Source organism: Peromyscus eremicus, chromosome 14 (genome assembly GCF_949786415.1).
Source record: "Peromyscus eremicus chromosome 14, PerEre_H2_v1, whole genome shotgun sequence".
NCBI classification, from domain to species: domain Eukaryota; kingdom Metazoa; phylum Chordata; class Mammalia; order Rodentia; family Cricetidae; genus Peromyscus; species Peromyscus eremicus.
In genome coordinates this window covers 60,165,512-60,190,917 of record NC_081430.1, presented here as the reverse complement: position 1 = coordinate 60,190,917, position 25,406 = coordinate 60,165,512, and the positions used below count along the sequence as shown (strand labels likewise).

General features: G+C 44.4%; 1 protein-coding gene across 3 annotated transcripts in view; it reads right to left on the bottom strand.

The window, feature by feature from the left end:
- The window catches only part of Tdrd9 (tudor domain containing 9), a 98,622-nt gene that overhangs the window by 34,497 nt on the left and 38,719 nt on the right, over positions 1 to 25,406 (bottom strand). For all 3 annotated transcript variants that reach the window (XR_009382832.1, XM_059279544.1, XM_059279545.1), the window contains exons 7-15: positions 23,902 to 24,066; positions 19,504 to 19,607; positions 14,491 to 14,555; positions 8,817 to 8,871; positions 8,583 to 8,667; positions 7,610 to 7,667; positions 4,312 to 4,416; positions 2,079 to 2,176; positions 476 to 607 (exon numbers count right to left, since the gene is read on the bottom strand). Coding sequence is in view for 2 of the 3 variants with exons in the window: in XM_059279544.1 (XP_059135527.1) it covers positions 476 to 607; positions 2,079 to 2,176; positions 4,312 to 4,416; positions 7,610 to 7,667; positions 8,583 to 8,667; positions 8,817 to 8,871; positions 14,491 to 14,555; positions 19,504 to 19,607; positions 23,902 to 24,066 (867 nt within the window). In the remaining variant the exon portion in view is untranslated. The remainder of the gene's footprint in view (positions 1 to 475; positions 608 to 2,078; positions 2,177 to 4,311; positions 4,417 to 7,609; positions 7,668 to 8,582; positions 8,668 to 8,816; positions 8,872 to 14,490; positions 14,556 to 19,503; positions 19,608 to 23,901; positions 24,067 to 25,406) is intronic.

Here is a 25,406-nt window from a genome sequence, read left to right as displayed (position 1 = left end):
CCATCTGAGGGGAAAACATGATTGGCATTGAAGCTTTTGAGGGTCAGAAGCAGAACATCCCTGACCTCCAGTAAACAGTGTGCAGACTAGTATACAGCTGGTTTCAGGGCCAGTCATGGCAAGGTCACAAGAGCTGAGCTTGAGTCAAAAGTGGTCCAAGGACAGTGAAATGGGAAGAGAATTTCAAGCAGTGGGTGGGCAGGAGGGCTAGGACATGGTGAAGGAACAAAACTCAAGAGCAAAAACAGACTAGCAGTGACCAATAAGAATGCTAGATGCTTCTCAGGGTGGGGCCATAGGATGGAGAGGTGTGGGCTTCAGGAACACCAACAAGGCAAGTTGAAGAGCAGACCTGGTACCGGAGTCACACACCAAGCGTTTATAACAACTAATGACTCTAAGAATTATGAAACTTAGGCTCCCCACAAAGCAAAAGTCTTAGCTTTCCATCACTAAGTAATTTCACAAGTCCTACCTCCTTTAATAGAAGAATGGTTCGCTCAATGTCACTCAGACTAGGTGGAGACAGGGCAGTTGCCAACAGAGCTCTTGGTTCACCCATGTCAAGTAACTTCACTTTCAATATTGTGCTTCCCAGTGGACAACGCTGAAAAGAACAGAATTTCAATTCAAAGATGATAAGGTAACTAAACCAATTACCTGTTCATGTGACTCATGCTCCAGAGAGAATATGCCAAGGAGAGGAGGGGAGAGGAAAAACAATAGAGAAGAACGATAGAGAAGGATAGGAAAGAAAAGGCAGGAGGAAGCTGGGCTGGCTGCACACCAAAAATCCCAGCACCTGGGAGACAGGCGGGAGGAACAGGGGTTTGTCGACAGTGGTACAAGACTCTGACTCAACGCAAGTAGACAGTGGAGGAGGAGAGAAGCCAGGCATGGCATAATGGTACACGCTTGCGATCCCATCACTTAGGAAAACAGGCAAAAGGATGGTGAGTTTGAAATCAATCTGGGCTATACAGCAAGACTCTGTTTCAAAAAAGGAAAAGGAGGGCCGGGCGGTGGTGGCGCACGCCTTTAATCCCAGCACTCGGGAGGCAGAGCCAGGCGGATCTCTGTGAGTTCGAGGCCGGCCTGGGCTACCAAGTGAGTTCCAAGAAAGGCGCAAAGCTACACAGAGAAACCCTGTCTCGAAAAACCAAAAAAAAAAAAAAAAAAGGAAAAGGAGAAAAGACCAAAAGTAGAAGCGAAAGATGGAAGCAAAAAGACATAAAAGGAAAAAGGAATATGAAGAGAGTAGAAAGAAAAAGGAGAGGTAAAGAGGAAAGGCTAAGCCATAATTACTCATTATAAAAGGAACAGAATACACTGATACTTAACAGGAAATGGTATTATAGGGCCAGCAGACACCAGGTAACATTCGTCTCATCAAGAATTAAGAACGGGCCGGGCGGTGGTGGCGCACGCCTTTAATTCCAGCACTCGGGAGGCAGAGGCAGGTGGATCTCTGTGAGTTTGAGGCCAGCCTGGTCTCCAAAGCGAGTTCCAGGAAAGGCGCAAAGCTACACAGAGAAACCCTGTCTCAAAAAAAAAAAAAAAAAAAAAGAATTAAGAATGGGGGGGGGGCTGCAGAGGTAACCTGGTGGTTAAGAGCACTGGCTGCTCCCCCAGGACCGGGATTTGGTTCCCAGCACTGATTTGATGGATTAGAACCACCTGAATGCCGGCTCCAGAGGACCTAACACCCTCTTCTGACCTCTACAGGCACTGCATGTCCCAGTACACAGATAGACATTCAACAAAGAACCCATACACATAAAAATTTTAATTTAAAAATAATCACAAACAGGGCTGGGACAGTGAGATGGTTTAACAGTGAATGGCCCCTGTCACCTAATAACCATATTCCAATCCCATCCTGCACAGTGAAAGCCCAACCTTCCACAGTTGCTAATTTTCACGTATGTGCTGTAGCATGTTCTCACCATGCACGCAGAGACAGGTAAATCCCTAAGAATATCAGTAGTCTAAGGGCCAGGACAGCATGCACAATGCTGGGTAAACGATAGAACTACATACACACAAAATTAATACTAACAATGAATGAAATTCATTACCAACATCTCAGGAACAACATGATCTGGAATAGAGCTGTCCCAGAAGTCCCTATGGATCAGTCTGTAGCAGTATCCTTTAGACACCCGTCCAGCACGGCCTGCAAAAGAGAGGCTCAACCCCATGTGGTATTGATCACTTTAACATCAGTGTGGAAAGAAATGTAAAACAGCCAGTAAACACTGATCAGGAAAAACCTTATCTTCTACCACACTAGGCCAGTAAAAACAAATTATCTTTATTCTAATGCTATCCCAAGTTAGATTATCCTAAAAAGTTAGAATAAGTTAAAATTAAGTGCTCTTGGGCTGGTGAGATGATTCTGTGGTTAAGAGCACTGACCTCTTCCAGAGGTCCTGACTTCAATTTCCAGCAACCACATGGTGGCACAGAACCATCTATAGTGGGATCTAATGCCCTCTTTCGAAATAAAGGTGTACATGCAGCTAGAGCACTTATATACATAAAATAAATAAATAAATAAATGTTTAAAAAAAATAAGTGCTCCCTTAATGTATTAAAATCTAGTAAGTTTCAAAAGAAAACAACTTGGCCAAAATGCAACAAAAAACAGAATACTTTGAATAACACATTTCCTGGAAGATTTAGCTCAAATTAGTAAAATCAGAGCTCATCATAGAAAAGCCATGTAGCTGGTGACAGAAGTGTGACTTACCTAGTATAAATGATATTTATATCTGTCAGAGATTTGAGGAGCAGCCTCATCTGCCCATGTTGTCTCTGCTTCTGTGTGTCCACCTGTCCTACTATTTCTACAAGACATCTTTCAACTTCATCATATTAAATAAGTGATAACTGTGCATGCAAAGAGCTCAGAGCCATGTTCATTCCAAGGAGAGGATGATACAAACTGCTACTTCTATGTGTGACAATGACTATTTGTGGGGTGAGAGAAAATCTTACAAGGAAAAAATAAATAAGCTGGGTGTGGTGGTACATGCCTTTGATCCCAGCACTCAGAAGCCAGGAAGATCTCTGTGAGTTGAAGGCCAGACTGTTCTACACAGTGAGTTCCATGCCAGCCAGTGCTACATGGTAAGACCCAGACTCAAAGGTAAATTAAGCAAATAAATAAATCCATCTTTAAAAGGTGAGAGATGGAGACAAGCATTCACTGAGGAGCAGACAATAGCACACAAACACGAGGAAGGCTCCTTAACCTTATGAATGATTATGGAATTGCAAGTCAAAAATCAAACGAGATGGCACAGGCATCCACGGATGGCTAACATGAAAACTTAGTAACATCATCTGCTAGCAAGGATGTTGAGGGTGGGGGGCTCATACATTGTGGAGGTACATAAAGTGGCCACCATGGAAGCCTTTCATACTGATGAAACTCTTGACCAGCCAGGCTACAATAGCCTTCATCATCTCCTGGTTCTCTCTGGGAAAGGTGCCTCAGGAGTGTGGACAGAGCTCAGCAGTCAAGAAAGGCCTGGAGCCAGATTTCTGGGTCAAATCTTAGCCCTACCTGAGGAGAACCTTATGCAGTTGCTACTTCCCCAAGTCTCAGAACATGACATGCTCACCTCAAATTCCTTACAAAAGCTAAGAAAATACCAAAAACCAGTGTCTGCACTGAGGTAAGAATGTCTAAGATACTTTGTTTATGCATATAACATGTTCAATTCTGAGGCAATAATTTCCCAGGAATTCTTTGGTCTTCTGCCTACCTCCCTTAGGGGGGTCTCTATAAAACACCACAGACGCTGTCTCCCTAAAGCCAGATCCTACTACAGAAGGCAACAGCTAGACTAGGCACGTTACAGATTCACTTCTTCTATGGCCAAAGGCCCCTGCCCTGCAGCTCTGCCTGGGGCATGTGTGGTTGGTACACCACACTGCCATCTCTCTGTGGGATCCCTAGGAACAAGACCCTAGAAACAGCAGGATTTAGAGGTGGTTCAAGAGAAGCTTGTCAAAATCACCAAACTGATCCACTTGGCTTCCCTATCCACTAAATATGTTTTTTTAATTTCACTCTGAAAATGGTAAGTGTTGAGATAATAATAGGCCATCTGCTCCTTAGGAGCTGACCCTAAAACACTGGAAGAGAAAAACATGGAGGTGAAGATGACGAAGACTGAGATACTAATAAAGGAAGTACCTGATAGTGAAAATGCTAAAACAATGCTCTTGGGAAGGCACCATGTGACCCAGTGTACCATGTGACCACAGAGGTCTCAGTATGCTCTGACACAAACACCTTACCTTTTCTCTGGTCACAGCTAGTCTTTGAGGCCCAACTCAGTCGTAGACTCTGATAATTTGTATCTTCATCACAAACTAGAGTCCTGGTCAGACAAAAATCTATAACTGCCATTAGAAAAAAAGTGTAAACACCATGCTAATATGCAATTATGGCAACTCACAGTGCCTGGTGATAAACATTGAGAATATGCAGCTGTTGGAGTTGGCATGCTTGCAGAAACTTCTGGAAATGTGCTGACTGCTCACTGTCTCCTACAACGGGAAACCAAGGTCTTTCTCTAGATCAGAATTTGAAGTCTTTGGGTCTTTGTGATGCCCAGATTATACCATAAAGACCTGCTTGGGTGCACCCGAAAGATTAGAATTACTCCAAAGTATCATTATACAAGGGGTAGGGAGGTGGGCTAATGTTCTGGACTGCCTGGATTCGAATCATGTCTGTCTCTCTACAACTAAGTGGAACAAACTACATTCTCTGTGCTTCGAGGTGTTCATCTGTCAGGCCCAGGTAAGGACCCCTTCAGCTCTGGCCTTGGACAGCACTTCCTGTCCTATGTACAAGTGAAGTTGTCCTTTGGAGAAACAGAAGGCAGACTCCTGTCCGCTTCCATGCAGAGTGCCTCCTCACTGCTGCTGCTGCTGCTGCCCTCCTCAGACTGTGCCACAAACACTCTCACCACACCTGACCCCAGTCACCTCACACCACCAGTCCTAACACAACCTGTGGTGACTTCAAGACCAGCAAAACCAGCTGACCATTCTCACCCTCCCGGGTCCTGAAGCCTCCCTCCCTCCCTCTCACTTCCCACTTGACATCTTCCTATTACCATATCCTCTATCCCGTCAGGCCACAGCCTTTCCTTCATCCAATGACAGCAAACACCCGCCTTCTTTCTTCCCCAAGCATCTTTATCCTCACCGGAACTCTGAATTGCAGACTCCTACCACCTTCGGCTGTCTTAGCATCCGACCCAGCCTGCTCCTGCCAATCTACACTACCCCCTGCGGGGGCCACCTCTGCTCAGACTACATAGCACAATCCCTCGTAAGGTCCCTCAGCAAATCTCTCTTTTCCTGTCCTCATAATCAAATCAGACCTGGACCTCTCCACCCCTCCGGTCCTCACCCCTCCTCAGCCCCGCACCCTTTCCTCTCATTTGCCTCATCTTGGTCTATACCCAGAGTGATGCAGGCAGATGCCTTTGCATCTGACCTCTCTGCTCCACCTCACTCAGCACAGCAGTCCTATGGGGCCTGTACTTGTGACCCCAGGGCTCCCTGCTTTCCATGAGGCCCTGCATCTGTGACCCAGGGCTCCCTGCTTTTCTCCTCCTCACCCTGGTCTGGAAGCCCTGACCTCTGTGGTTTCATGACCAGGATTAGACTTGACTTGTATGTTCCTTTCCGGCCACTCGCCAAAGTTCTCTCCTTTCTTGACCTTTTCTTCTTATGCTCACCAACTGTTGACTCATGTGTTATCTCTTTAATACTAACCCCTGATTGCATCATAAAAACAGAGACTTGTATCTATTTTTCTACAATTTCTTCTGGCACAGAAACAAACACCTATTAGCTTCCCTCCCCTTGGCTTATACAGTTTTTCCTTCCTGGTGCTCCTACACTCTGTTCCATGTCTGAATCACATATTTGCACAGTTCACTTCTCATTCAGTTTAGGCCTTTGTTCAAACACTACTTCCTCAAAGGAGTCCCATGTCATCCTATGGTTTGAATGAGACATCCCCCATAAGTCTTGCACACATGAATACTTGGTCCCCAGTCAGTGGCTGTTTGGGAAGGATTAGAAGGAGGAGGTATGACTTGTTGGAGGAGGTGTGTCACTGGGGGCAAGCTTGAGGTTTCAAAAGACTCCCACTCAGCCGGGCGGTGGTGGCACACACCTTTAATCCCAGCACTCGGGAGGCAGAGCCAGGCGGATCTCTGTGAGTTCGAGGCCAGCCTGGACTACCAAGTGAGTTCCAGGAAAGGCGCAAAGCTACACAGAGAAACCCTGTCTCGAAAAACCAAAAAAAAAAAAAAAAAAAAAAAAAAAAAGACTCCCACTCTCCGTAGCCTGCTCTCGCAAACTGTTTCCTGCTTATGGTTCAAGATGTGAGCTCTTCTTCTTCTTCTGCTGCTGCTGCTGCTGCTGCTGCCTGCGGTCTGCTATCTCAGGTCTACCGTGATGGACTACTACTCTCCAAAACCATGAGCCCCAAATAAACCCTTTCTTTGATCATGGTGTTTTATCACAGCAATATAAAAGTAACTAATATCACCCTGTGCTGGATAGTTTTATGTCAACCTGACACAAGGTAAAGTCATCTGAGAGGAGGGAACCTCAAATAAAAAAATTCCTCCAATAAGATCAGGTTGGTGGGGTTTTTTCTTAATTAGTGATTAATGGTGGAGGGCCCATCCCATTGTGGGTGGAGCCATCTCTGGGCTGGTAGTGCTGGGTTCTATAAGAGAGCAGGCTGAGCAAGCCATGGGGAGCAAGCCAGTAAGCAGGACCCCTCCACGGCCTCTGCCTCAGCTCCGGCCTCCACATTCCTGCCCTGTGTGAGTTCCTGTCCTGACTTCCTTCAGTGATGGGCTACAATGTGTCAGTGTAAGACAAAAAAACCCTTTCCTCCCTAAGTTGTTTTTGGTCACAGTGTTTCATCATAGCAACAGTCACCCTAACTAAGACATACCCTATCCAAAAGATCTTTTTCCCCCAAACTGGAACCCTTTCCATGTTGCTTTTCCTATAGATCTTTCTCTACATGAAACTGTAATTCATCTGTTAACTATCTGTGTCCCAGCAGACTGTAGTCACATAGTGATAATACAATCTTCGTCAGCATGGTACTATACCCCTGGCTACAGGCACTGGTCCCTCAAACATGACTGATGAACGCAAGACACTCATGAGTGAGCAAGCACACAAATATATATATACACCAGACAATGGAGCTATCCATCATGGCTTCCTCCTAAGCTACCTTCAGAAGACAGGACCCAGCTCCTCCCTAACACTCGCCTACCTTTCTATCACAGGATTCCACCAGGGAAGCCCCAAAACTCTGCTTCCTCCAAGATCCCTTGAATCCCCCAGAGGCAGCCCCACCTGAAGGAAAAGGTATGCTCAGAGGAGACAGTGATGAGCCAAGAATATGAGGACTGGGCCTTTATAAGCCTCTCTCTGAGTCTCTCCCAAACCTGGGCAGAGAGGAAGGCAGAGGACAGCTCCTGTGGGGCAGGAGAGCCTAGTGATGCCATCCTTCACATAGGAAGTGAGCAGAGAAAGGCCTTACCATATTTGACATCTGGGACTGTGACAGAACTCTCTGCAATATTGGTGGACAGAATAATCTGTGGAGAGCAACAAACAAAATAGGTGACGTTTTCCCTCTGTTCAGGACACTGCTCAATAGTTAGAAAAAGGTCTTCATCTTGAATATTAGTGTAAATGCTGGGCTCAAAATTAGAAGTTAGCTGTCTTCATCTTTTCTGCAGGTCACAACTATCAAGAAGCCCCTGATATGTGGGAAATCAGATACATACAACACAGAGGGCTTTAAAAAGGCAAGCAAGGCATGGCCAAAGATCTGCTCATGAGCCTATTCTAAAAGCTTTAGCAGAGGGGCTGTGCAATTGCCAGGAGCTCAAATGCACAAGCAGATCAAATCCAGAGCAAGTAGTGTCACCCTGAGCACTCTAGAGTAGCATCCAGGATCTAGTTTGCCTAAAGATTCCAAACATCCTCAAGAATATCAGAGATTTGAGCCAAAAGATCAAGGTCGCAGACCCTGGTCCTCCCAGGCAGCTGTGAGAAGTGAAAAAAAAAAATTAAAAAATAAAAAAAAACCCCACAACCTCCGGAGGGCTTAGACCACAGCCTGACAAAGTCACCACTCCCAAGGCAGCAAATTCCCAACAGCAGTGCCCTGAATTCAGGAAAGTAAATAAATAAAAAATTTAGTTTTCCCAGTATACACCCTATAACCTTAGAACTCAGAAGGACAGAACAAGGTGATCTCAAATTCAAGGCTGGCCTAGACTTCATAACAATACCCTGTTCTCAAAAACAAACAAAAAAAATTTAAGCTTTTCATGAAACTGATTTACAAACTAACACACAGCATGAAAGGGAACACAGTCTCATCAACACCATTTGCCCAAGGAGTGACTCAACAGCGTTTGGGGCACACTTGCAGAGAGACTAAAGCACCAGCAGGTCTCCATCACGAATGACTGCATCTCTCACTCATCTTCCCAGCTTCCTACCTTTCTGTACCCAGGGACTGGACTTAAAAATACATTATTCTGTTCTTCTAAAGTCACACTGGAATGCAGAGGATAAACCTGTAACCTAAGAAACAAAGCACTAAAATAAAATATCACATGATATACAGCAGACACAAGTAACTATTCAGTGAGGTAATTAAAATTATGTAAGGCATAAGCTACACAATGCTCTAAAAGCCAAAAGCCAAAACAAAGCACATCATTTAGACACACCTTTTGTGAATCATGTTTGTGAGAAGTTCATGCATATAATTTATCTCACCCAGACCTAGGGGAAAAAAGGGGGAAGGCAAATGTGAATTTATTGCTAAAACATAACCTTCAAGTTAAAATGACAACTTATTTTTAAGACTCTCTCCATCTTTATCCATCGCACGAGTGCCTGATGCATGTACTATGCCAGGCCCTGCAAATGTACAGACATCAGAACAAAGACCCCTGCTCCCCAAGAGCTCATGTTCTAGAGCAAAAGCACAGATGAGAAATTTGCCAATGCTACAGAGGCTTCTGCTGTGTGCAGTGTGAACATCAGCCAAGCAGGGCTGGTGGACAGGGTCAGGGGAGGTCTGAGATTTTTAGTGCTCTGGTCAGTAGAGTCCTCGTTAAGATGATTTAATTGTTTGAGAATTTCATGCATGCATGTGTTTTGATTAAATCTACCCCACATCCTGCTACTCCAATTCCTCCCTCCAATACCACTACTCTCCCTACCTACATGTGTCCTTTAAGGAAAAAAACAAACCACCCACCCAGAGATCACTTAGTGCTGCCTGTGTGTACACGGGTGGGAGACTATCCACCGGAGCATGAGCAGCCACCCGCGAAGAGAATCCATTTGTCTCGCTTCCCAGTAGCAACCAGTTGCCAACAACTTCGTAGACAGGGGTGGGACTTCACGAGTCTCCCCATCCATGCTGGGATTTTGTCAGGCTCTTTCTTATACAGGTCATAGTGCATGCAGTCATAGCCACTGTGAGTTAAAGTCTGTAACAGCGCTGTTACGTCCCAGCAAATACTGTTCCTCTGCACACGTCTACTCCCTCTGGCTCTTACGATCTTTCTGCCCCTCTTCCATAATGATCACCGAGCCCTAGGGAAGGAGTGGGACACAGGTGCCCCACTTAGAGCTGAGCACTCCATACTGTTACTCTCTGCACAAGGATCAATTGTGGGTGTCCGTATTAAATCGCCACCTTCTGCAAAAAGAGGCTCTTCTCATGAGTGTTGAGAGATGCACTAATCTATAGGCATGAAGGTAAGAACTTACAGAACAGTTTTTCCTGTCCATTTAGCAGAATACTAGTATTAAGGGCTTACGATCTCATCAGCCTCCAGTTTTGGGCCCAGTGAATTGTACCAGGCATGAGTTCCACCTTATGGAGTGGACTTTCAATCCCAGGAGAAAATAGTTGGTTGCTCTCCTAACATTTATGCCACTACTGTACCAGCAGGCTTATCCTGCTGGCTAGATCATTATTGTAGCTCACAGAATTCACAGCTGGGTAAAATTGTCTATCATTTTCTCCTCAAGCAGCATGTGTAGAACATTCCCGCACTATTAAAGCTAACCAGTAAGAGATAAACCTTCTAGGTCTGTATCAGTTTGATTTCTCCAGGTCCTGTATGTCAAGTATGTGGTGTCTTCAGCAATAAAGTCTCACCACCAAGTTCTGGAGGGTAACCCAGAGCAACAGCAATAGCCTAACATTTGGGCATCTATAGAACTTCCACTGACCAACAACACAAAAACAGGTAATCCAAGCCTGGCACTGAGCTTTTAATTTGGTAGCCTATGGTATATTGGAGGAAGCACTGACCCCCTGCTATAGGGTAACTCCATTTAAACCCCTTTATAGATAGATAGGAATTTTCCATGGTAGTAGGTTTCTATATGGCATTTCCAAAGGTCTCTAGTGTTAGTTAGGCCAAACCCACTTCTCTATGCTGCCCTCCTACCCCCTACACTATTTAGTCCTTCCTGTTCCATTATTCCCCTTGCCCCCTACAACCTTTGTCTATACCTCTACTCTTGAAATCTGACCCCTATCATGGTTCTTGACTTCTATGAGTACTCCAACTTAAACATGTGTATCTAGATATGTGGTGGTGCACATCTTTAATCCCAGCACTCAGAAGGCAGAGGCAGAAGAAGCTCTATGAGTTCAAGTCAGCCTTGTCTACATAGTAAGACTCTGTCTCAAAAATAAATAAACAAACACACATATCTAAAGAGTTAAAGATCACATCCACATGAGAGAACATGGAGTGTTTTTCTTTCCGGAGGCGGTCACCTCACAAAGAATGATGGTCTCCAGCTCTATCCATTTAACCTGAAAATTTACTCATTTCATTTTTCTTTTCAGTTAAATAATATCATGCTGTGTATATGTGACGCATTTTCACTGTCCAACAGTTGCTGGATGTTTAGGTGGCTTCCATTTCTCGGCTACTGTGGATAGAGTAGCAAAGAACAGAGATGAGCAATTGTCTCTGGAACAAGAGTCCCTTGGGAATATGCTCAGGAATAGTACAGCTCGATCATGTATAGATCCATTTCTAGTGTTTGGGGAGATCTCCACACTGATTTCTGCAGTGGACGCAGCAGCTGGCATGCCCACTAACAGTAAACAAATCCATACCAACTTTTGCCATCCTCCGTCATTTCATTTAGCCATTCTGGCTTCGATGACATGAAATCTCAAATAGTTTTAATGTGAATTTCCCTGTTTTGTTTTGTTTTTTAAATACTGAACATTCTTAGTTATCAGTTGGGGCTGGAGAGATGAGCTTCATGTGCCCAGTACCAATACAGTGACTTAGAACCATGTGTAACTCCAACTCCAGGGCATTTAACACCCTCTCTGGTCTCCAGGCACCAGGCAATGCACATAGTGCACAGACATTCATGCAGGCAAAACACTTAGATACAGAAAATAAAAATACATAACCCTTTAAATTTTTCTCAGCCACTGTCTTATTTTGAGAATGCTGTGTTTATTTCCTTGCCCCAGTTTTTAGCTGGGTTGTTTTCTTGCTTTAATTTTCTGAGTTCTTTATATATATATTCTAGACACCAACCCTATGGTCAGATGTATTTTTTTTTCTCATGCTGTAAGCTGCAGTTCATTTGAACAATGGTGTCCCACTTGTCATTGGCCTTAATGCCTACACCACTGGGGTCCTGTTCAGAAAGTCTTTCCTGTGCCTGTAAGTTGAATGTATTCCCTGCCCTCTCTATCAGATTCAGGGTATCAGCTATTAGGCTGAGGTCCTTGATCCATTGGAAGTGAGTTCTGTACAGGGTGTGAGATAAGATCTAGTTCCATTCTTTACATGAGATATCTAGTTTGATCAGCACCATTTGTTGAAGATGCTGTCTTCTCTCCAATGTGTATTTTTGGCTTCTTGTCAAAATCCAGGTGGCAGTAGGAGTATGGGCTCATAAGTGGTCCTCAATGTATCATTTTTATATCCTGTTTTTATTAGTATAACTGAACTATAACATAACTGAACATCAGGAATGATGCTTCCTATAACAATGGGGTGTTTGGTTTGTTTGGTTTTTGGTTTTTCAAGACAAGGTTTCTTTGTGTAACAGCCTAGGCTGTCCTGGAACTCACTGTGTAAACCAAGCTGGCCTCAAACTCAGAGATCCACCTGCCTCTGCCTTCTGAGTGCTGGGACTAAAGGCCTGCACCACCACACCTGGCTCTATAGCAATGTTTTCATTGTTCAGGATTGTTTTTGCTATCCAGGGTCTTTGTATTTCCACATGGATTTTGAAATTATTTAATTTCTGTGAATAACTACACTGGAATTTTGATGAGGCTTGCAGTAGACTGCTTTGGGTAGGGTGGCCATTTTCACAGTATTAATCCTACCAATCCTGAGCAGGGGAGATCTTTACGTCTTCTATTATCTTCTTCAATTTCTTCAGTGTCTTAAAGTTTTCATTGAGCAAGTCTTCCTTTATTAGATTTATCTCAAGATAAAATGATAACTTTTCAAAGATGTTACCAGTTCAACTAGACACTTTATAGCCTTTTATACCAGAAATACAAACAAATGCATCATGACATTAATCAGTAATAACTTATTTTAAAATATATACATTCTTTCAGTGTTTTCCTTGCCAAAGCAGTGACTACTGATGAGTGTTGGCTATATAAGTAATTTCTTTTCTTCACTCATGTTTTCCAAATTTCTTCCAATGAACATACAAAATGTTTCCAATCAAAAACAATTTTTTAAGCCAGATATGGTAACTGCTGTCTGGAATCCCAGCAACTGAGAGGTAGAAGATAATCTCCAGCTCAAAGCTAGACCGGGCTCCACAGCATATTCCAGACCAGCCAGGGCTACATTAAAATCCTGTCTCAAAAAATAAATAAATAAATTGGACTGGAGTGTAACTCAGTGGCAGAGTTCTAACATGAGCGGGCAATTGGGTTTGATCCCAAGCAATACAAAACCAGTAATAATACTTCAAAAGATTTGGTCCTTTTGAGTAGTTCACAAATGTCTACAGACTTACAGCACCTGCATATGCATTCTGCCTCATCTGAATTATCAAAATTTGGGACTTTTACAGGTTCAACTGTGTCTCTCAAAAATTATTTTAGATTCCAACTCTAGTAACTTAAAATGTGAGTAACCTTATTTAGAAACAGCCATTGTGCATATAATTAGCTACAGTGAGGTCTGGTGGAGTAGTCTGAGACCTTCATCCAACAGCACTGTTAGCCTCCTAAGAAGGAAAGAGGCAGAGCCGAGAGTGGAACTGCCTCAAGACAAAGAGCCCAAAGCCTGATGACCACATGGAGCTAGAAGAGCCTCAGCCTGAGCCTGAGCCTGAAAGGGAGTGTGTCTACTGACAGACAACCTGTTTTAGAGTGCCTAACTCCCATAACAGTGGGGAAATACATCACTCTTGTTTTACACCATCCAATATGCAGCACCTTGTTAGAGCAGCCCTGAAAAAACTAATGCAGAACTGCTCAAAAATAAGTCAATTAATGAAACATGTAAACATATCTATGCCAGACCTGGATTATATTAGCATATAACAGAAAGTCACAGCCCTGAACATCTTTCAGGGGCAGTTTTTACCTCCTGTGAGGTAACAGTGAGTAGTGACATAGCTCTGCTCTCGCTTTTTCCTTACATACTCTGTGCACACAGAAGTCATTTGATAAATACGTACAGATGCAAACTCTATACACCTGCTGGCTAATGGATCTTTCTGTATATAAAATGAGTCTATTTAGTAAACAAAATGTGACAAAGGTTTGAAACTCACATGTTACATTCCAAAATTAAGTTTCTCTTGTTGCATGCTTTTGTTTCCATCACTACATGCGCAAATACTCATATGTTCTGCATATTACCTTACAACAACAAATATGTGAACTATTGTTACAATCTGATCAAACAATACTCCTTGATAAGTCATTTTGACAAAGTACCATTAAACATAATGCATCTTTTCAGAGAGGTGCAGTAGTAGCCCGTTTTCTTAAGCACTGAGAAGGGACTGAGATTGCTGAGGACTCTGTGGTGTTCCATGTTTTGCTCTCATTAAGAATGCTGCACTGTGAACTGATGTCAATCACCTCACATTCATGAGCACACAGAGGGATGCTCTTAAAGCAAAACATCTTACCAGAAACTGTGAAGCTGGCAAGACAGTCTTTAAAACTTTGTTCAAGTCTTCATTATCACTATGAACTCTTTACAGCAATGCAAGAGTTAAGGTAACAAGTCAAACTGAGTCACAGCTGTTCATGTTCTCAGTGTCTAAGAGAACAGGTAGGCATGAACACAATTTTTCACAATATGTGCTGTCCAGAATATTAACATTCCAGTCCCCAAATTATGACATTCACACCTGGCAAAAACACCAGCACGCTGCTCCGCTCCGACACAAACTGGGCCCCCGACCAGGTCTTGTTCCTGTCAAAATGTGAGGTGAACAAGTTTGAATCAAGGCTGAAGAGCCCCTGCTGCGCTAGACCCTGATGCTACTGGCTTCGTTCATGAAAGCTCTTGCAGATCACATCAGGCAATGTTCTTCAGTTCTGACTAACAAGATAGGGGCATGCAAGGAGGCCAGCCAGGCAATAAGCTGGGGCTCTTCCACTGCACTGCCTGTAAGACACACATCTGCAAAAGTTTTCCTGGAAATTTAGATGCTATAATCCAGAAGCCCAAGATATAACCCTTAGAATAACTATAAGCAGGCTTTACTAAAGCCCAGACTATTACTACACAGTATGCCTATAGATGCAGATCTCAGATAACCACCTCCTCACTTTCTATATGAAATACAATTTTCCTGTGGGCCCTCCCTGCATTTCATACCTTTCTCTATGCAGTCTAGGGACAGCAGTAACAGACAGAAGGCCCTGCATTGCTCTGGAGCCTACACCCCTGCCCCAGGTATAGAGACAGAATTAAGTGGGCGGCAGTAACAGACAGAAGAGCCCTGCATTGCTCTGGAGCCTACTCCCAGTAGAGAGACAAGAGGAGAAATAAGTAACTTAGCAATAAGCCTGAAAGAAACAAACAAATACAGGATAAAGGGTTATATGCTGGGGCTGGAGAGATGGCTCAACTGTTAAAAGCACCCACTGCTCTTCAGAGAATCCAGGTTCAGTTTCCAGCACCAACACGGTTACTCTTAACAATCTAACTCCAGTTCCAGTGGATCTGGTGTCCCATTCTGGCTTCCACAGGTACCAGGTTACGCACCCGGTACACAGACAGATGTGCCCACAAAACACTCACACACAGAAAGAGCTGCAAAGCTGCATGTGAAAGGACCGCTCAGTGCTGGGCTGACCAACCCTGCAACCACCCAGGCCCAGAACCAGGGTTATGGGTTGGCCCACCCCAACCAACATCCATCCCATCTATGATCGGCTAGAGCACATGAAGGGACTAATCCTAATCCTGCAGACCTAAAGCTACAGAATTTCCACAACACAGGGCAACAGCAAGATGTCCAAGAGGAGTCCCAGTGAGGGCCCAGCATCGATAGTGTAGCAGAAACCAGAGGCCTCGAACCAGACCAGTGACTCTTTGCAATGAACACTTGCAAGTAAAGACGTGTGGACAAAAGGGCACACTGCATGACTCACTGTGTCACACTACAGCTTCCATGAGGAGATCCTCCCTTTTTTCTTTTTCTCTTAAATTTTATTGGGGGGTGCTGCAAGGGCAGAGGGTAGATACTCAGTGATAGGAAATAAATGGGATCAAGATGCATGATGTGAAAGACACAAAGAATAAATAAAAAGAAAGTTTTAAAATAAAAAAAAAAGAAAGAAAGGACTGCTCAGAGAGACAAGATGGGCAGGAAGGAGTCAGCCTTATAAAAGCCCAAGAGGGGCAGGCCAGGCTGTCACCTAGAATAGCACCACAACGGAGAAGGGAACATGCTACCCACATAGAAGGGCTGGGCACAGTGGCACATCCTTGTCATCCCAGTACTGGAAGAGACACACAGATCTCTGGGGCTTGCTGGCCACCCAGCCCAGCCTAGTTAGTGAGTTGTCTAGGCCAGCAAAAGACCTTATTCCAAATGGTGGACAGTGCCCGAGAAACAACACCCAAGGTGTGCAATTGACCCAGACATAAACATATGCACGAGTGCATGCGTGTGTGTGCACTCACACACCCCAAGGTAGTGGAATTCTAGCAGGTTCAGCAAGTTGCAGGATTCAAGATCAATACCAATGTATAAAAATGGGCTGGAGGAATAGCACAGTGGGGTAAAGGTATATACTTAACATGTGCAAAGGCCTGGGTTCACTAACAGCACCAAAAGAAACTATTGGGCCAAAGGGAAAATGTTAACTGAAAACTGACTTATCAAAAATAATGACAAAAAACCACTAAAGTTTATGAGGATTCAATCACAAAGTGACCAAATGAAAATTCATGGACTTCAAGACTAGCCTGTGCTACATAGGGAGACTAACTCCAAAGTTATACTCCCAAGGAGCTGGGGGATGGCTTAGGCAGTAAAGCACCTGCCTTGCAATCACGAGGACCTGAGTTCAATCCCTAGCATTTACACCAACACATGCGTGTGTGGTGGCATCTGTGCACAATCTCAGCAATGGGGAGGCAGAGACAGAGGGGTCCTCAGGACTCACTGACCAGCCAGTCTTGCATAATTGGTGAGCCATAGGACAGGGTAATGTTCCTGATGACATACGATGTTGTTCTCTGGCCTCCACATATATATACACATGCACACAACACATACTCTAAGAGAAAAAAATTAATTAAAAGTAAGTGAATAAATAAAAATCTCCAAGCCTAGTATGGTAGTACACACCTGTAGTATCAAATACCTGGAGGCTGAGGCAGGAAAATTAATTGAGCCCAGAAGTTCAAAATCAGTCTAATCCCATCTCAAAACTTAAGGGCTCTGGGGACCCTTTCCTCCTGCAGATTGCCTTAGCCAGCCTTAATAGGAGATGAAGGCCTAGTCTCACTGCAACTTGTATGCCATGGCTGATTGATATCCATGGGAGGCCTGCCCCTTTCTGAAGAGAAGCAGAGGAGGAGGAGTGGATGGGGGGTGGGGGGAGTTAGGGGGAGGGACTGGAAGGAGAGGATGGAAGGGAAACTGCAGTTGGAATGTAAAAACAAACAAACAAACTAAATACAAAAAGAAAAGAAAAAAATTGGCAACAGACATGTACAAGCACTTCATTAAAGAAGAAACATGCCGGGCAGTGGTTGCGCACACCTTTAATCCCAGACTTGGGAGCCAAAGGTAGGTGGATCTCTGTGAGTTTGAGGCCAACCTGGTCAACAGAGTGAGTTCCAGGGCAGCCAGTACTACACAGAGAGATGCTGCCTCAAAACACCAACAATTAGTCACCACTTCATGAAGAGATAGGTAAAAATCTTAATGCTTTTTAAATTATTTTTTCTGATTTTATTTCAATATTTATTCAATGTATGTGTATATGCCTGAGTATATGTATTGCACCATGTGTGTTCAATAGTTACAGGTAATTGTAAGCCACCATATGTGTGCTGGGAACCGAACCTGGGTCTTATACAAGGGCAGTAAGCACTCTTAATTATTGAGAACCTTCTCCTGTCCCTTAACTATGTGTTTCTAAGTAAAAAGTCAACGAGAAAAGGCTACAAACCATACATCAACAATCTGACATTTGAAAAAGGCAAAACTGAAGACATCTGAGATCAGTGGCCCAGGAAATGGGGAGAATAACGGATAGGGATGCACAGAGAGGCCTTAGGTACTGAACTGCTCTGTGTGATAGATACTGCAATGGGAGAGACGTGGTGTTACACAGCTGTCAGAACCCAGAGAATGGGCAGCACTAGGACTCTGAGTGACAGTGTGTTCAATATGACAAACACACATCTCTGGTGCAGGGTTCTGACAGCAGAATAAGCTGCGTGAGTGTGGGGCGAAGCAGTCTATTGGAGCTCCCTACTGCAGACATTTTGGACTAATTCAGTCTAGTCAGCACACGCCCTAGCTCTCATCCTTATGTACAGCGCTTTGGGTGCAGGTTGTCTCCATACTTCCAGTCATGCTGGTCCAGTGAAGACATGAGATCTTTTTAATTTATGCATATGTGTGTGTACGTGTGTTTACGTGTGTGTGTGTGTGTGTGTGTGTGTGTGTGTGTGTGTGTACACGTGTGCAGAAGTAGAGGAGGGGGAGGGGAGAGAGAGAGGAAGAGGGGTGGAAGGAAAGGAATGGGAACGAGAGGGAGGGGGAGACAGAAAAGTGTCAGTGTCAACTCTGAGTGTCGTCCACAAGAATTCTGTCCACCTTCCTCAAGACAGGGTCTCTCACTGGCCTGAATTTCACCTGTTAGGCTAGATGGGCTGGCCACCGAGATCCATCCTGTCCCTGCCTCCCCAGCTGGCATTACAGGCACACACCACGCCTGGTCCCCACTCCCGTCCCTCTGCAGGTTCTGGGAGTCAAATCGGGTCCTCGTGCTGCAAACCAAGCACTTGAACAACTGAGACATCTCCCTAGCTCAAGTTTTTTATCTGTTGATTTAGATTATTTTTTCAAAGAATGAAACGGAAATAATGTTTTACCCAAACAAAAGCTAAGAAGAACATTTACCAACAGTCTTTGAAGGCGGTAATCTGGGAAGAATGAAAGTGAGCCAAGAAAAGAAGTCCAAATTTGACAAACAAGGGTTAATTCAGGGGTATCCTAAAGTCTATAGGAAAGAAGTCACCCCAGCGATCTAGCTTTGGTTACTAAGGGGGGGCAGAATATCCATTATCGTTATTTGTTTCTAAAATAATAAGTGCTATTTATTTGATGCAATAAAATTAGGACCATAGAGCTTCAATAACAGTATTTTCTAAATTATAGACTCAAACCAGCACTTAGAACCTAAATTGTCCTCAAAGGAAAAAAAGTCTCAAGTTTTGTTTTTTTAAACAAAAAGCTAAAAGAATGCAGGTCTGGATTGCCTGCTGGGTGTCAGGAAACATCTCAGAAACAAAGAAAACAAAGCAGAGGAAGCCATGTGATTCCTGTTTCTGGAAAAGCCATCATCCCGCTTTCTGGCTCCAATGCTAGCTTAAAAAACAAAAACAAAAACAAAGTCCTAAAGCTGCCCTCAGCACGGCTTTGACTTAGGTAGAAATTTGCAGAGTGACCAGTGACTGCTGACTGCTGAGAAGGTACCTACAGCTAGGTGTGGAAGCACATTCCCCAAATCCCAGCACATGAGAGCAAGAAGGCTGCAACTCTGTGTCATATAACTAGACTCTGTCTCAAAACAAGCCCAAGTGTCTCCAGCTATTATCTTACCACTGTTAAAAACACCGAGACATGTGTATGGTACACATACATAAGTGTAGCTGGAGGGGCTCTTACCGACTCTCTTTCATGTCCAGGTCATCAAACATCTGAATGAGAGAGACAGCAACTTCATAGACATCCTTTGTTATCACCGGCTCCTCCAAACGGTAGGGGGGGAGCTGAAAAAAACAAAAGAAATAGAATATCTAAATAGAGCTGCAGGAAAAATACTGGTTTAGATGTGTGCTCACCCCTTTAGACATCACTCTAAAAACACCCTAAGTATAATAAATAATAATAATAACAACAATAATGCCATTTACAGTCATTCTTGAAAACTTGTGATGGCAAGTGATGCCTGGGATACTGCAGATGCACAGCATCAAAGTCAGTGGCAACACAGATGGAATCAGAAAGGCCAAGCAGAGAGTCCAGGCGGAGACTACTTTTAAGGCACAGGATAAATTGCATCAAAGGCCTAGAAAACTTGGGAGTTGTTTCCTATCTCCAAATCAGTGCCCTTCCAGGGTATCAAATCCCCACCTCTAAGAGCTCCAACATCCCAACGTCTATGCACAGGAACTACCAGCAAAAGATAGTGTCACATCTGTCACCCAGTGTGCCCTAAGAATACCACATGACATGGCAGCTGTCTGCTAGGGCTTAGAGATTGCTAGACTATTTTTAATTGAACACTAAAACAAACTTAAACCGAACCTAATGGCTTAGAATTGCCCCTGGGATCCTCTACAGAACAAGTCTGTGCATAGAGCTCTGCAGCAGTTTTCACATAGTCTGCTTTACATCCTTTCTGTTTTCCACCAAGAGTAGGAAGCATTTTGTTTAATAATTGGATCAACTACTATCTATAAGACCTCACGAATGACATTGTGACGGACATGCAGAAAGGAATCTTCAGGAAGTCAGAAGTTAGTCATATATGGAAATGTTACAGCAAATGTCCAAATAACCATTTCCCAATATTACTATAATTCTAATAACTTGATTGTAACAAGTCTACTTTCATTTCATAACAAAGCACATCAAATACATTCATTGCTAATATGCCTTAATTTTCTATCCTAACAGTGGCCAATATTCCGTAATATAACTATTACGGGAAATAGGGAAAAGGCACATGTTCCACAAACCCCAACAGTGACACCTGGAAGTCTGCTACTGACAAGCCATGTAGAAAAAGCATGTGACGGAGTCACAAGTAACTGCACTGAGCTCTAGAGCCCAAGCCCTCTAAATAGTCCTTCTTGTTGCTGGTGTTTAGACAGGGTCTCATGTAGCCCAGACCAACCTTCCACTTGCTATGTATTCTAGGCCAGCTCTGACCTCATGATACTTCTACCACCACCTCCAAAGGAATGAGATTATAGGTGCATGCCACTATACCTGACCTTTCGGATATTTTTTAATTAATTAAATGTTTTCATTTATTTTACATCCCAACCACAGTTTCCCCTTCCTTCTCTCCTCCCGTTCTCTCCACCACCCACCACCTCCACACCCCACACCCCCGCCTCCTACCCCCATCCACTCCTCCTCTGTGTTGGTTCAGAAAGGGGCAGGCCTCCCCTGGGTATCAACAAAGCATGACACACACCAAGTTGAAGCAGGACCAAGCTCCTCCCCTTGCACCAAGGCTGGGCAAGGCAACCCACATTCTGACACCGTGACTCCGCTCACAGAACAAGGCAGAAGCCACAGTGCTTCTGTCCTAAAGGGAGGTTATGATCCTACACACGTGTCATCAAAAGATGTCCAGGCTATCTAGGGAGACCCAGAACACAAGGAATGAGTTCTTTGGAAAAATACACGCATCTAGAGAATAGGTATACATTCAATGGGGAAACAAATGGTGCCAGGACAAATGGGAATCTAATCTAAGTGTTTAAAGACCTAAAAAGGAGAAGAAAACCCTAAAGGGGGGTGCACAAAAACTAGGCTGTTAGCCTAGAGGCACACACTTGTGTCCTAGCCTTTGAGAAAGTAGAGGCAGAAGGAGCAGGTGCTCAAGGTCATCCATGCCTACACAGCAATCGTGAGGCTGGCTACATGCGATTCTGCTGCAAACAAAATGTAACAGCACAGTGTACTGGGGCAAGGTGCTGCACTGGGGGGGGGGGGTACTGCACTGGGGGCAGGGGGCGGGGTGCTGCACAATCCCATTAGAGTATACATTTACACTCTATAGACCTTTCCTAAGGGTATTCTTGCAAAAGAAAACAAGTTGAAAATAAGAGATAAAGATTCTTCTAAGGGCCTTGAAAGGCAACACTTAAAGTTGGCATCACAAAAAACAGGGGACCAGCCGGGCAGTGGTGGCTCACGCCTTTAATCCCAGCACTCAGGAGGCAGAGGCAGGCTGATCTCTGTGAGTTCTAGGCCAGTCTGGGCTACAGAATGAGTTCCAGGACAGGCACCAAAACTACACAGAGAAACCATCTCGAAAAACCAAAAAACAGGGGACCAAAGTAGATGAGTTTCAAAAAAAGTCCAGAGTGGCCAACAGTGTCATTATTCTCTAAAAGCCAAGTAAGCTTAAGGCTGACCTTGCCGTGTGGTGACTGGACCAAAAGGAGCCTGGCAGATACAGCCTGGGTAAGTGGGGTCAGTAGAGTCACAATGGAGAGAGACAACAGTACTGGGAACTAGAGGAGCAGAGCTCATAGTCCCACCCCAGACAGAAGCTAGGAAGAGCTGCAGACAAACCTTGGGCTGAGGAGGATGTTTCTGAAGAGAAAAAATACGCAATTATTGTCTAAACATGGGCAAGAAAAGACGAGCAGCGGGAGCTCGGGAGTGGAAGACAGCAGACAGTGGGTCAAGACCTCATGAGAGACCAGCACAGGCGGAGGGCCGAGCTCCACAGAGGTGTCACTAGACAGTAGGAGATGAACAGGAGGAATAACAATGAAACTGAATTTGAAAATACGTTCTCTAATGTGCAAAGTTATATGACAGAATAAGTACAAAACACCACCTTCATAGTTAACAGCAATAGACTGATTCAGGGAGTGAGAGGGCAGCTTAGCTAGACAAGGACCCGAGTTCCAACATCAGCACCCTCCCACAAAATGCCCAAATAAAAATCATGTCTGATCATGCACTGAAACAGTAACTATGCGCCTTCTAGATACCACAGGCAGGCTATGTGGTAAGCAATGGTAAAGCTAGGTGCCGTCTAAACAGCTGAACAGTCAGCCAAAGGGCCCTAGCTTCTAGAAGCTAGCCTGTCCAACCACAGGGCCTCCCAGCATAGACGCCCACAGCTGACCTTACTCCTTTTTCAGTGTTTCCACAAAGAATTGTCTTATGTTCACATCAGATGAAGCCCAGCCAGCACCTCACTCTAGTGGAGGCCACTGTTCAACACTACCATCTCCTCCATCCAACTGCAAGCACATGTGTTCTTCCTCGCCCCAGCAATCTCCTTCTGGGCTCACAGGCTCCAGGAGGAGTGGTCCACACAGAGGTCTTGACCTGACCTCTGGCACTGTCTAGGAACATTTTTGGTTGTGGTCATGGAGAGGGATGTGCTGAGGGTGCCCTGCCTCACAGGACTGTGAACAAAGATGCCTGTGCTCAGAGGCTGAGACACCGTGCCCTGTAAGCCGTGCTCTCCTGTGTGCACTACAGCACGGCAGCAGGAGGAGCAGCCCTGTGTGGGGCAGGGGCCTGCCACTCTACAAGAGAAACGGGAAGAATATTTACGGGTATAGAAACATATGCAGAGAGCATGCCACCTCTGCACAACAAGAGACAAACGGTGCTGTACTTGCTCGGCAGGCAGGCCCAGGTGTGAGGGAAGAGCCTGAGAGCTCCTCCAGAAGACAGGAAGAGGGAGGCAAGCTTTCGCTCCCTTTGGGTTTGTGTTCGTGAGCTAGGAATGGAGTCTCACACAGCTGCCCAAGCACTTTCTCACTGAGCGCCCTCTCAGAAGGATGAGAAAAGAAGTGTGTCGTACCCGCTTTCAACTCCAGACTTCTGAGATCTCTAAGTGTACCACACATGTGAAAGCAACTCTACACCCGCCTCTTATGACAATGTGTCCCCAGTCTTCACTGTCACAGTACAATTCCAGGTTCAACTCAACTCACCTTAGACCAGAAATGCACATTTAACCAGAATTCTATCTCAAGTAAATTTACCCATCTTCAAGTGAATTTACAATTTTATAATGACTACAATCTGATTTTTTTATTTTTCAGCATCAGTGAGGCATGAAGGTAGTCTCAATAACTTTCATGAGGATGCATGATATGAATATTTACTATGCTCACAGCTTATAACAAAAGCCGGTAGTTTCCTCCCTTTATTTTCTCCACCCCTTCCTCCCATGTGTCGGCTCTGACAAGTTCTAAATGGGCCTCGAAACCCTTTTAGAATTAGCAAGGGAATTCACAGTTAGTCAGAAACAAAGTCCATTCACTATAAAAGAAGCAATGCATCCCGACATACCCCACTATGATTAATGTGCCCCAAATCATTAAGGTAATACTCTTCAATAGCATGAGGCTTGCCTTCCACTTCAAAAACATATGCAGGATTCATCTTGTTCTGAACAGGAACAGCAAAGTAGTCTGCAAATTCTTTGCAGTTGATGGTGGCAGACATGAGGATCACCTGTAGTGAAGAGAGTCCCATCCATGAGCAATGTAAGCCACCTCGGAACCTAGACCCATTTTCTCATCCTCCCACCATTTAGAAACTACTGAGTTTTAAACAGAATATCTTGATTTTTCTTGTGTGTTGTACAAATTAAAACAGTATGAAGAATACTCAAGACTTTACTATTACTTTAAAACTGTTTTTTTTTGAATGAGAAACTGTTCCACCCCTGAAATCCACAGTGGAAGGAGAGAACTCCTGGAAGTTGTCCTCTGGCCTCCACATTCACATGATCACATGCATGCCTCACACATAATCCACAAAAAATAATAATACTTTAAAAATATTAAAATGAGAAACTGTATACTCCCAAAAAACTGTGACCACTTACTCAGAATAAAACTCATCATAAAACCAATTTTAAGAAATTAATTTCAGGACAGTGTGATACAGGAAAGTAAGAGAAACTGAAGAGATCTGGAAAACTCTGGCTGTAGCTGAAGAGAGTAGCAAATCCAAGACAAAAGCTGTGCCCAGACCCAGGAGCCAGCCTGGCCTAGAGCCCGGTCAGAAGCCTGAGACCAGCTGCAGGCACAGGTTTGCCGGGAACACACACAAGCTGGGCGTCTCTAAAAAGTCAGCTGCACAGGCCCGGAGCAGCATGACAGCACAGCATCCACAGCACACCAGACGTGCCCTGGGAAAAGCGGCAGCAGTCCCAAGAACCTGCTACTCCTTGGTCCAGAGTCTCTGGCTGGTGGAGACTACCTGCTGTATCTAATAATGAGCAGTTCCTAAGTGTGAATCTTATCAGAAAAGTAAAGGTACCACATGGTCAGCACCCTTTTTCCTTTGACATTAGACACAAACAAGAAACCATAGTAACCAGAACTCATTTTGAAAAAAAAAAAAAAAATGTCTTAAGACAGAGGAGTGGCTTAGGAAGCCACTTGAGGTACAAGAGTGATCCCCTAGGAATGCACCCAGGCACAGTGGTGATGCCTAGACATTGATCAAACATCAATCAGGCCAGCCAACTTCAGAGCTCTTTTGATCGGTGCAACATGTAAATGAGAGACTAATGCTCCCAGACAGCCCAGTGTCTCCTGCAGAGGACAACAGCCTGGTCCAGGGCATGCCAGAGCTAGAGGACAGCAGATGTGTACAGAGGTAGCCAGGACACAGGGACCACGGCATTTCTACCATGTACTGCTGACCTTGCATCTCCATATTCTGACAGCAGAACTCTTATACAAAGAAATAAGTAAGGATTTCCTGAGGATTTAAAAAAAAAATCACAAAGCCATCTAACGCTTGACTTCAAACTACCTGACCCACATATACATAAGGCTCTC